This window comes from Saimiri boliviensis, chromosome 7 (genome assembly GCF_048565385.1).
Source record: "Saimiri boliviensis isolate mSaiBol1 chromosome 7, mSaiBol1.pri, whole genome shotgun sequence".
NCBI classification, from domain to species: domain Eukaryota; kingdom Metazoa; phylum Chordata; class Mammalia; order Primates; family Cebidae; genus Saimiri; species Saimiri boliviensis.
The window spans coordinates 92,001,741-92,014,928 of NC_133455.1; the positions used below are offsets into that span (position 1 = coordinate 92,001,741).

The window sequence follows — 13,188 nt, forward strand, 5'->3', positions numbered from 1 at the left end:
TCAAAACTGTAAGAAATACATAAAGTAAAATAGAACTAAAAGAAAAAATCACATTTTACTTAAATATTTCAACATTTTTCTTATTGAATATCATACCACAGTAGTATCAAAAATTGCATTAATCTTGTTGAAAATAAGAATTAAAATTTGTGGCTTATTAAATAATACAAAGTATGAAATTTTGCCTTTTAAATTGGTCAAGAAAAACTTCTTTCTATAGTACCTTAATTGCTGGTTAGAAAAGGTACCTGGGAATATTTAAGTAGAATACACAAAAATAAAGGGAACGTGAAAATCTCTGAGACTCCATCTGAGTAGAATTTACTCAGTTAATGTTTCCTTCATTATTTTATAGCACCTTAAATTACTACATATTTTTCTGTGCATGCCTTTCTCAGCAAAGTACAGTTTCCAAACTGCTTGGCTCTTTCAGTCATTTAAACAGGATTTGTACCAGCAAGCACAATGAATAGGCTGTCCTTTCCATTTTTCATCATAATATAAACAAAATGTCAAGCAGGCATGTAAACTTCAAATGTAACTGTCAAGGAAGGTGCTTTCCAGACATACATTACCTGATCAATTCCCCTTCCTTTGCACTGCAGAATGATTACTTCCAGAAGTTTAGCTGCATGACACTCTGCATCTTCTCCTGCATCTCCACATAGTACCTGCAGTAATTATAATTTAGCTCAGCAGTGAGTGGCACTGTATAGAGGTTAATCAAGTCCACATGAAACAAATGTCCCATATAAATTCAGCCATAGGAATCATAGCTTTGCTTGTTGTTCAAGTTTACCTCGCCAACCCAAAGAAGAATGGTCAAAATAAATTCCATCTATCATCTCTCATTTCTTATAAGGAGCAATAATTCACTTATTTATTAACCTTGGATTAGTAAAGTAGACTATATGAGTTAATTTTCCAGATAAATGAAGCTTTGCTTTAAAGGCACCAAAACTATAAAATGAAATCAAAACAAAATAATCTTCTTTTTAAACAATAAAACTATTTTTCTGTTCCTTTTGAATTCTGGTCCATATGCACCCATTTTTTCATAACCACCATAGTTTTGTATTTCAGTTCCCCAACATGAACTTCATAATTAGGAATATTTTTCATGGACATTGTAACCATTTATAACTGTACAATATGACAGTAGGTGAATATAACAAAGTTACCAGACAGTTCCCCTATTGTTAATTCTGCATTTTCACTATCATAAACAATTCTACAATGTACATGTTCATACCTAAAATTTGGAGTGTGACTGCCTTATAATAAGATTTCCAAAAAAGTTCCTAGAGTAGAGCATGCTTATATTAAAAACTGTTTATAATGAAAAAATTAATCAAATACAAGATATAAGGAGAAGAATAGACTTAAAGAAATAAGGGTGGGACAGAAATTTAAAATATAGACAAATAGAGGTAATGGAAACAAAAAGCAAACTATTGAATAAAGACCTAATGAAGTAAGCAACTTTTAAAGTATTTTTAAGAGGCAAAAAAAAATGCAAAACTTAAAAATATTAGGAATGAAAGAGACATACAGACAAAAGGTAGATTCAAAATAATACTATAAAGAACACTATATTCTTTACATTTAAAAACTTAATTTTCCAAAAAAATTTAAGAAAAATAAATTAAGAAATTCCAGGCTGGGCACGGTGGCTCAAGCCTGTAATCCCAGCACTTTGGGAGGCCGAGGCGGGTGGATCACGAGGTCAAGAGATCGAGACCATCCTGGTCAACATGGTGAAACCCCGTCTCTACTAAAAATACTAAAAATTAGCTGGGCGTGGTGGCACGTGCCTGTAATCCCAGCTACTCAGGAGGCTGAGGCAGGAGAATTGCCTGAACCCAGGAGGCGGAGGTTGCGGTGAGCCGAGATCGCGCCATTGCACTCCATCCTGGGTAACAAGAGCGAAACTCCATCTCAAAAAAAAAAAAAGAAAAAAAAAAAAAAGAAATTCCAGATAATTCTGACAGATTTAATGTTCCCATTTAATTTAATTTCATTCTCTCCCAAAATGCTATCAAAATAATGGTAAAGAGATTTTAAAGATGTACATATACAAAGACAGAGAAAAATAGAGGTAACAGCAATAAACATTTTGGAAACTGGAAAGTAGTCAGTGAGCTGAATCATAAGCAGATACTAGGCAAAGCCAAGAATCAACTGTATTTACATAAATTTGAAGGCTATCTCTAGGACAAAATATCATAGTCGAGCTTCTAAATGTGAATGGACTCTAGAAACCGGCTGCCTTGGTTCAAACCATAGCTCTTCCACTTATTAGCTGCTTTTAGAAGTTACTTAACCTCTTTGACTGTCCCTATCTATAAAATGGGAATAAAAGAACCTACTTTGTAAGGTTGTATGATACAGAAAGAAAAATAATTACTTCCCCTTCCCAAAACTGAATTTACTTGGAGGAATCGGCAATTAGTTTTAGGTTTGCCAAAAGGAAAGAAAACAAAAATATATTTTGTAATTTTTTTTTTTTTTTTTTTGAGACAGAGTTTTCCCTCTTGTTACCCAGGCTGGAGTGCAATGGCGTGATCTCGGCTCACCGCAACCTCCACCTCCTGGGTTCAGGCAATTCTCCTGCCTCAGCCTCCTGAGTAGCTGGGATTACAGGCACGTGCCACCATGCCCAGCTAATTTTTTGTATTTTTAGTAGAGACGGGGTTTCACCATGTTGACCAGGATGGTCTCGATCTCTTGACCTCGTGATCCACCCGCCTCGGCCTCCCAAAGTGCTGGGATTACAGGCTTGAGCCACCGTGCCCGGCTGTAATTTTTTTAAATGGGCTCTGGAGTCAGACTACTAGGTTCAAATCTGGCTCCAACACATAGTAGCTTCATGATTAGAACTATTTCCTAACCTCAGGTGCAGTGCAAGAAATTATCTCAGTTTCCTTTTGATACAAATGTGATACCTTCCTCACACTGTCATAAAGATTAAGTTATTATGTATAAAGTGCTTAGAAAATGTCTGTCATACAATAACAATTCAACAAATAGCTAGTATTAAAACAAGTATTTTATATTCATAAAAGAATATGAAATAAATTTTAACTACTTGATAAGTATAAGGAAATCGTATCAGTTTTACTGCATCTGCAAACATACAGAGAAGCTGTGAATTACTAACGGAAGACACAGGACTGTTGTACTTGTTGCTTCCTCTCCCTCTTTCTCTATTAGCTACATCTCTAACTGGAAAAACTGAAGATTGCCAGCTGATTATGATTTAACGAGATGGGTTATCACAGTGGTGAATAATTCATTACAACTCACAATGCAGCCCCTTCAGTTTATATGTGAAACAGCTTACCGACTTCCCAAAATTTCCCTGACTCTTTACAACTGAACTGAGACCCAGACCTAAACCAGATATACTGATTAGCAGTGAAGAGCTCTTACCAGATTTTGGGTACACTCCTTCTACTGAGGAAAAAGTGTGTTTAGGGAGGAATTGTACACTAGCTACTTTACTCTCAAGTCTGGCCAAACTTTCTGGTTTCTGGTTATGTGAGCTTTATAAAATTGGCCTGCCAGATTTATGCAATATAGTTTCATCTTTATGTATATGTGTGTATATTTTATATATATATATATATATATATATATATATATAAAACTTTAAAATATCAGGAATGAAAGAGACATAAATACAGACAAAAGGTAGATTCAAAAATATATATATATATATATATATATGGGTTTACCTAAAGGAAAAGAAAAACAATATTAAGCCAAAGATCCTAAAATATAACCAACAGAGGACCAAATCTATCTTGTGACAAAAACAACACGGTAGACAATCAGGTTTGAGTATCAGGATAAGAATAGCCATTAGGTGGATTATAGATTATCTTGTTAAATGATACTTTTCCTACTATTGCAATTTTTATCTTATGTTGTTTATGCTCAAATTACCTATATCTAGTGGCTTCCAACATATACATTAAATTAAAAAATAAAAAAGATCATGCCATTTGTCACAGATTAACAAAATATGTGGTTAATTTTCCTAGCACTTTAATCAGGTAGAAACTTCATTTCCAAAAGAAAAAACACAAAGTAAAAAGTACAGATATAAAAGGAGCAAACATTCATAAGCACAACACACAATATGAAACTTTCAAATCCCAAAGATTCTTTTGAAAATACAAATGAAAAAAATATATGTTGATGAAGGTAATGCAGAATGAAATGTATAAGAAACAAACTGAAAAGGTAACCTGAAGCAAAACCGGCAAGCGTTACTAAGAACAACTGCAACAATAGATTAGGACATGCTTACCTTCCTACACATTGTAAAAAGAATTTCTAAATGTCTTGGATTTGATAGTAAGGTATCTGTATCTATTGTCACATAATTATGCAGGAGAGGCATCATGTCTGAAAAAAAATCGAAATCCCAATGAGACTTGAGTGACAGGAACAGAAATAAATTATTCCCACTGAAACCATATTTCTGTAGCACCCACACATTACTTTCTTCCTGTGCAACCACAAAAGGCTAGAAATGAAAGTAATAAATCTGCTGAATATTTATAGATGGGGAAAATGTGGAGCAGAAAGACTAAGACACTCATCATTTATTGAAGTACTTGTGCTGAATTTTTTTCCTTTTCTCCACTGCACACTCATCACTATCTGACATATTTTATATTTTCTTGCTCATTTGCCTGAGTGACTTCCTAGCCTCCCATCATCCCCATTAGAATGTAAGTTTCAAAAAGGCAAAGGCTGTTTATTTTGCTCACTGCTGGATTGCTGAGCTCAGAAGAGAGCTTAGAATACAGTTCGTGTCCATAAGATATTTATTAAATTAACATATGCATATATGCTCTGGTCATAAACTAACTTAAGACTCAATAAGAAATTCAGGCTACCTCCTCTGCCTGCATACCTAGGGCTGAGAAACACTGCTGCAATAGCCGCAGCTTTTATGTGACTGGGAAATAAAAACATTTTCTGATCAATATTGGAATCATACGTGTTTTTATTTCAGGAATTAACAGGAAGTAACATCTAGACACAGAAAAGCAAAAATGCTATGGTCAAATCCATACCTGTAAAGTATTCAAAGGAATCCTGCTGAAATACTTGATATAGTATACCTAGAAGCTGCCACAATTGAAGGGAAATACTGTGGCAAGTTAAACTGTATGCCAAGGAAAGAATTTCTTCATAGAATTCTAGAAGGAAGAAAATCTCTAGTTAGAATGCTAGGAAATAGCAAAAATTAAAACAAAGACCACACCGAGGGTTTAGACCAGGCGTCCCCAAACTACAGCCCAGGGGCCGCATGCGGCCCCCTGAGGTCATTTATCTGGCCTCCCACCGCACTTCAGGAAGGGGCACCTCTTTCATTGGTGGTCAGTGAGAGGAGCACAGTATGTGGCGGCCCTCCAACGGTCTGAGGGACAGTGAACTGGCCCCCTGTATAAAAAGTCTGGGGATGCCTGGTTTAGACTACCTATGCTGACATAATCCTCCTCTATCCAACATACTCAAAAGCCTCCTTTCTCCGTATTTGTATCGTTGGCTATATATCTGCCACCTTCCATTTCTTACCAAGATCGGCCCTTCTATTCAATAAGGAGGCAAGGCAAAAATTTGTTTTTACTAAACTGTCTCATACTATTGAAAAAATAAAGTTTTTTCTATTTTATTATATAAAACTGTATTAGAAATAGATACAAGGTATGCTTTATCATTCCTCTCTTATATCGAGGATTTAAAATTTTAAAATAATTAATAATATTCTTCGGAGAGTTTAATTATACCAGGCTAAAGTATCTACCTATCTCAAATTTATACTTTTACTAACAACTATACACCGAGCAGGAGTCTGTCAATTTACAGAACTTGTAAAATGTATGGTATTGTTCAAGTTAATCAAGACAGTTAAGACCCACTGTAAAGTAGATGAGGTCAAAGGAAATGTTCTTATACTCACAAATATCATTATCCTCAGTCAAAAGTAAATTTTATCTATACATACAATCAGGAAACATAAACCTCAACAAAAATTTCAAATAGTTCCTACCATATCACTAAGCAAAACTAGTATTCACCCTGGAAACTTGATTAAAGTTTCTCTACTTAAAACTTACATTCAAAAGCTAGCAACACAGATACTTCCCTTACTGAAAGCAAAATAAAATGAAAATTACAAATATTGAGAAACAATTTATGTAAGAAAATCACTTGAAAAATAAATTATCTAAATACAGAATTTCTAAAACTTCTAGCATGGCGCTGGCATAAAAACAGACACACAAACCAATGGAACCGAATACAAAGCCCAAAAGTCTATCTACCCATTTAGGGTCAATTAATTTTCAACAAAGATGCCACTAACACTCAATGGAGAAATGACAGTCTCTTCAATAAATGGCACTGGGAAAACTAAATATCCATTTGCAGAAAATGAAATTAGACCCTCGTCTTACACCATATACAAAAATCTACTCAAAATGGATTAAATACTTAAGCTTTAAGACCTGATATGATAAAACTACTAGAAAAAAACGTAGGGGAAAAGCGCCATGGAAACTTAGAACACTGGTCTGGAGAATGATTTTGTTTTTTTTGGGTTTTTTTTGTTTTTTTTGATATGAGGATATAATCCCAAAGCACACACAACAGAAGCAAAAACAGACAAATAGGATTGCATCAAACTTTTGCATAGCAAAGAAAACAATCCACAGAGTGAAGAGACAACCTCCAGAATGACAGAAAATATTTGCAACCTATATCAGATGAAGATTTAATATCCAAAATATATAAGGAACTCAAACCACTCAGAAGAAAAAAATAACCCAATTTAAAAATGGGCAAAGAATCTGAATGCCTATTTCTCAAAAAATAACATACGAATGGCCAACAAGTAAACAAAAAAATACTTAACATCACTAATCATCAGGGAAATGCAAATCAAAACCACAATGAAGTATCACCTCATATCTATGAGGATGGCTATTATCAAAAAGACAAAAGTTAAATGCTGGAGGGGATACAGAGAAAAAGGAAATTGTTGTATACTCTTGATGGGAGAGTAAAAACAGCCATTGTGGAAAGCAGTATGGAGTTTCCTCAAAAAAATTAAAAATAGAATTATCATATGATCAAGCCATCCTAGTACTGGGTATATATCCAAAGAAATTAAAATCAGGATCTTAAAGAGATAATGTGCCCTCCTATGTTCACAGAAGCATGTTCCACAATAGCCAAGATATGAAAATACCCAAGTGTTCAGTGACAAATGAACAGATAAAGAAAATGTGGTACACATACATGACAGAATACTAATCCACTTTAAAAAAAAAAAAAAAAATCCTTGGCCGGGCGCGGTGGCTCAAGCCTGTAATCCCAGCACTTTGGGAGGCCGAGGTGGGTGGATCACAAGGTCAAGAGATCGAGACCGTCCTGGTCAACATGGTGAAACCCCGTCTCTACTAAAAATACAAAAAAAAAATTAGCTGGGCATGGTAGCACATGCCTGTAATCCCAGCTACTCAGGAAGCTGAGGCGGGAGAATTGCCTGAACCCAGGAGGCGGAGGTTGCGGTGAGCCAAGATCGCGCCATTGCCCTCCAGCCTGGGTAACAAGAGCGAAACTCCGCCTCAAAAAAAAAAAAAAAAAATCCTATTATTTGCAACAACATAGATGGACTCACTATGCTAAGTGAAATAAGCCAAAACAGAACTTAGAGAAATATTTTATTAATTAAAGGCCACAATTTACATCAAGGTTCACTATCTGCGTTGTTCATTCTAAGAGTTTTGACAAATGTATAATGACATGTGTTCATCATTATTGAATCACACAGAGTAGTTTCACTGCCTAAAACTTCTGTGCTCTATCTATTCATCCTTCCCTCCCTCCCATCCCCAAGCCCTGGCAACCACTGGTCTTTTTACTGAAAGATGTACTTCTAAAAAATATCTGTTTTTGAATTGACAAAATAAAAATTGCATATATGATGTATATATCATTTTGAAATATGTGTATTTTGTGGAATGGCTAAATCTGGCTAATTATCACATCTATGACTTCACATGCTTTATTGTGGTGACACCATTCAAAATCTACTCTTAGCAATTTTCAAGTATATAATATATTGTTATTAACTATGGTCACCATTTTGACCAACATCTCCCCTCCCTCCCCTTCCTGCTGACCACATTCTATTCTCTCTTTCTATGAGTTTGAGTGAGATTACATGGTATCTATCTTTCCATGCCTGGCTTATTTCACTCAGCATAATGTCCTCCAGGCTCACCCATGTTGTCACAAATGACAGGATTTCCTTCTTTTTTAAGGCTGAATAGTATTCCACTGTTTATATCTACCATGTTATATTAAAGAACTATTCAAATATCATTCACATATATTAGCAGTGCATGCTCAATTTTTTACCAACAGTAACAATAAAAAGCCTGGAGACAACTGTTCTTAATTAGAGACATGATCCTTCTGAGTACTACACAGCTTGCATCTCTCTCACGCCCACATGATATGGGGCTAGCACCTTCAAAATGCTTGAATACAATGGAAGAGTTGCCTACTCTGCAAAATTCCCATCAGCTTGTAACATCTAGCATTACTGATTCTACTCAGAATTCAGCTATTATAAGCCTTAATAGGACAATTAATTCACACTTTTTTTTTGAGACAGGATCTCACACTGTTGCCCAGTGGGAGTGCAGTGGCAAAATCATGATTCATTGCAGGTAGAGGCTGCAAAATCATGATTCACTGCAGCCTCTACCTGCAATGAATCATGCAGGCTCAGGTGATCCTCCCACCTCAGCCTGTTGAGTAGCTGGAACCACAGGCACATGCCACCACACTCAGCTAATTTTTTCTATTTTTTGTAGAGACAGTGTTTCACCATGTTGCACTGGCTGGTCTTGAACTTCTGGGCTCAGGCAATCCACTCACCTCAGCGTCTGAAACTATGAGCTTATAGGCGTGAGCCACTGTGCCCAGCCATTTCACATTTCTGAATTTAAAAAAAAAAAAAAAACCTATCAAACAGTTTTCAATCCGAGATTAAAGTAACCTTACCTAAACCTCATCCCAGTTCATTTCTAGTAATGTGCAATTTAAAATTATCTGTCTTTTAAAATTCCAAGACCAAAAATTATTAATTGGACATATAATTTATCTCTGAATGAAAATACAGATATTTAACACTAGAAAAGACATCCCGGCCGGGCGCGGTGGCTCAAGCCTGTAATCCCAGCACTTTGGGAGGCCAAGGTGGGTGGATCACGAGGTCGAGATCGAGACCATCCTGGTCAACATGGTGAAACCCCGTCTCTACTAAAAATACAAAACATTAGCTGGGCATGGTGGCACCTGTCTGTAATCCCAGCTACTCAGGAGGCTGAGGCAGGAGAATTGCTTGAACCCAGGAGGCGGAGGTTGCGGTGAGCCGAGATCGCGCCATTGCATTCCAGCCTGGGTAACGAGAGCGAAACTCCGTCTCAAAAAAAAAAAAAAAGAAAAGACATCCAAAAACTGAAGTATGTTTCTCTTTCTCAAAATTGTCCATCTTGTTAGATCTGAAGGGCTAAAATTATACTTTGAGTTCAAATTTTTAAACATTTTTCAATTTATCTTTTTATTCAACCTTTGAACTTACCAATTACACGTTTATGCAGAACAAGATCAATGATCCGTAGACAGATATTCTCTAACTGCTGCGTAATCTAAAGATAAATTTTAAATATTAAGCTTAAAATTATAATTAGTATATAAATTTAATATTCTGCCAATAACAATATCAACAGGGCATTTTTGAGACAGTAACTTGAAAAGCTGAACAAGAAAGAATAATCAGAAAATTTTGAAAAATAGACTAATGACAAAAATGGGGGTTAAATCTATAACAAACTTAACAGTTCATATTAGTTCTTTACCATATAATTTTATACCAAAATAAATTCCTAATGGATAAAAGATTTCAATGTACAAAAGTAAGCTATAAAAAAATAGAATAAAAAGAATTCTTGTATCCTGAAAAGGGAAAGTGATTCAAAGCCCAGAACTATGAAAAACATGAAATCATCTGATTAAAATATTAAAAAATTTTAAGTCAAAGATAAATGGAGAAGTTAGTGAAGTATTTTCAAATGGTATCACCAAGATCAAATCCCCCTTACATGAAATTAATGAATTTCTTAAAATTGAAATACAATAGAAGATAAATGTGTTTTTTTTAAATAATCTTTGCCTGTGTTTATAAAAAGATATTCATTATAATACATACTAAGAGTACAAATTCCAAGTGCAACATTAACAATTTTGACCTATCAAGACTGGCAATGATTAAAATCATGGGGCTGGGAAGACAGACCCTGTGTGTATATTGATTTGTGGAGTATAAATGGTAGAAACGCTGAAGGACAAGTTGGTAACATCCTTCAAACTTACCCATACAAATACGATGCAACCCAGCAATTCCACTTCAAGGAATTTACCCTTTAGACATATTATGTGTGCAAAATGACATGTAAAAGGCCATTCATTTCAGCAATGTTTGTGATTACTAGCAATCAAATGTCCATTTAAACAAGAGATAGTCAAAGTATACCCACTAAACAGGGACTGGTGAGATACATTTGACACATCACACAAGGGAATATTAGATAACCATTAAAAATACATAACTTTATTGACATGGAAGGATCACCAAGATATGTTAGGTAAAAAATAACAAAAACTGTGTATAGTATGCTATTATTTTCATGAAAGAAAAATATACACATTCACTTTTTGCTTATATGTTAATAGAAAATCTCTAGAAAGATACAAAAACCTGGTTTTAAAAAAAAAAAAAAAAAAAAAAAAAAAGGAAAAAACTACTTCCAGAGAGGAGAATTAATTAGATAGCTGGGGAGTTGAGTGAGAAGGTAAGATTTCACTGAATTTTCTTTTCACGTCTTTTCATTTGTTCAACACGTTTGTATTAAATATTTTAAAATAAGTTAAAATCCACGATGGGTTACATTTTTCATGTAAATGTCCTATTTCTACTGTCGAATATATTCTAATATTCAACTTAAGTTACTGTCTTAAGATTCAAATGATCCAAAATTTCCCAGTTTAAAATATGGTCAATATGCTTAAAACCATTCAACAAGAATGGATATGCTTAAGCACCTATTTTAGATCACAATTTTGTGTTTCATACATTATTTGTCAGTGTTTCATAAATGTGGTGTCTCCTTTTAAGGAAATAATTGTTATCTAAATTTGCTTTTAATAAGTCAAAGTTCAAAATCTTGGTCAGGAGACCAAGATTCCAGTTGGTTTTGCCTGTAATTATCCATGGCCTTGTTGGTAAAGCCATTTAGCTAAAGGGTTTAGGTTATTTTGTCTTTAGGTAAGGATGCTGTATTCGTGTGTCTCAATTTTAATGCACACCTCTCTAATCACAGTAAGTTCACATGTCCCTTAAACACTATTTGCAATTCAAAATAAATTTAACATCAAGAGAAAGAAATAAAAACAAAAAGATGCTGTCTTGTTTTTAAACTATCCCTGCAGCTCATTCTACTACTCCCCACACACGCTTGTGAAAACTGGACAAGGTGATTTCTAAGGTCTCTTCAAATTTAAAATACAAGTCCTAAGTATAAGACAACGAACTATCCCTTAAATTTACTTGTCATTTAATTTGGAACATCCCACTGTTGCCAAGAGGACCATCTAGTTTCAATATAGAACACAAAAATAAAATAATAAAAATGAAAATAAAAATTAACATTAAGCCCTTTAGGCAAATGAAGACTAGTCTAGAAGAATATCAAGCCATTTTTAAGATGCAAGTCAGCTGGGCACAGTAGCTCATGCCTGTAATCCTAACACTTTGAGAGGCCGAGGCATATCATTGAGGTCAGCAGTTTCAGACTAGCCAGGCCGATACGGTGAAACCCCGTTCCCCACTAACAATACAAACATTAGCCAGGTGTGGTGGCAGGCAGCTACTTAGGAGGCTGAGGTAAGAGAATCCCTTGAACCAGGAGGCCAAAGTTGAAGTGAGCTGAGATTGTGCCACTGTACTCCAGCCTAGGCAAGAGAGCAAGACTTGTCTCAAAAAAAAAAAAAAAAAAAAAAAGTCATCTTTCATTGGCATGTGATAAACACAGGATAAACCAACAGCTACATGGTTTAACAATGCTATTTAAAGTACTAGTAGCAGCTGGGCAAGGTGGCTCATGCCTGTAATCCCAACACTTTGGGAGGCCAAGGTGGGCAGATCACCTGAGGTCAGGAGTCCGAGACTAGCCTGGTCAACATGGTGAAATCCCAAATCTGCTAAAAATACAAAAATGAGCTGGGTGCAGTGGTGCATGTCCCAGCTACTTGGGAGGCTGAGGCAGAAGAATAACTTGAACCTGAAACACGGAGGTTGTAGTGAGCCAAGATCACACCACTGCACTCCAGCCTGGGTAACAGAGCGAGACTCTGTCTCAAATAAATAAATAAGACTGTCTCAAATAAATAAAAAGTAGTACCTGCTTCTTAAGCGCTCACCTTGTAAAACAGTAACTGCCATAACTGCCAAACAAGTCAATTTGCACTCACAGAAGCAATGAACAAAATCTAATTTGAGTTCAGGAGCAGCCATGTGATACATGGGAAGGAGCTGTAGGTTTAAATGGTGATAAACTGATACATTATCAAAATGATCTGACTACAAACCCAAATGTACAACTTACTAGCTCTGGAACCATAAGCAAGTTTCTTAAATCCACCTGAACTTTGTTTCCCACTTCTGTAAAACAGACAACCACTACCTGTGCCATCTATGTCCTGTCGGCCTTAGTAAGATCATATCAGCTGATGGATGTGAAAGTGCTAGATAAATAGATGTATAAAGCCTTACCCCAATAAGACTCTGGAATTCAGTTTAGGAAATATGCTTTTCAGCTCTTTCTCTTATTCATTTCCACTTCTGCAGTACTTGTTATATCAGAATTCTGTTCCATTACCTGACACTTGCCACTGTGATTGAACAGCTGTCTGTCACTCTCTACCAAGAATTCTACATTGTTGGCGCCCAGAAAGCTGGGCTCATTTCTTTTTGTTTTTTGCTTTTTTGAGACACAATCTCACTCTGTCACCAGGCTGGAGTACAGTGGCGCGATC

General features: G+C 35.5%; 1 protein-coding gene across 1 annotated transcript in view; it reads right to left on the reverse strand.

The window, feature by feature from the left end:
• The window catches only part of IPO8 (importin 8), an 82,047-nt gene that overhangs the window by 31,800 nt on the left and 37,059 nt on the right, over positions 1–13,188 (reverse strand). Inside the window, exons 17-20 of the mRNA XM_003926622.3 lie at positions 9,677–9,743; positions 5,091–5,216; positions 4,316–4,413; positions 576–671 (exon numbers count right to left, since the gene is read on the reverse strand). Of these exons, the coding sequence (XP_003926671.1) occupies positions 576–671; positions 4,316–4,413; positions 5,091–5,216; positions 9,677–9,743 (387 nt within the window). The remainder of the gene's footprint in view (positions 1–575; positions 672–4,315; positions 4,414–5,090; positions 5,217–9,676; positions 9,744–13,188) is intronic.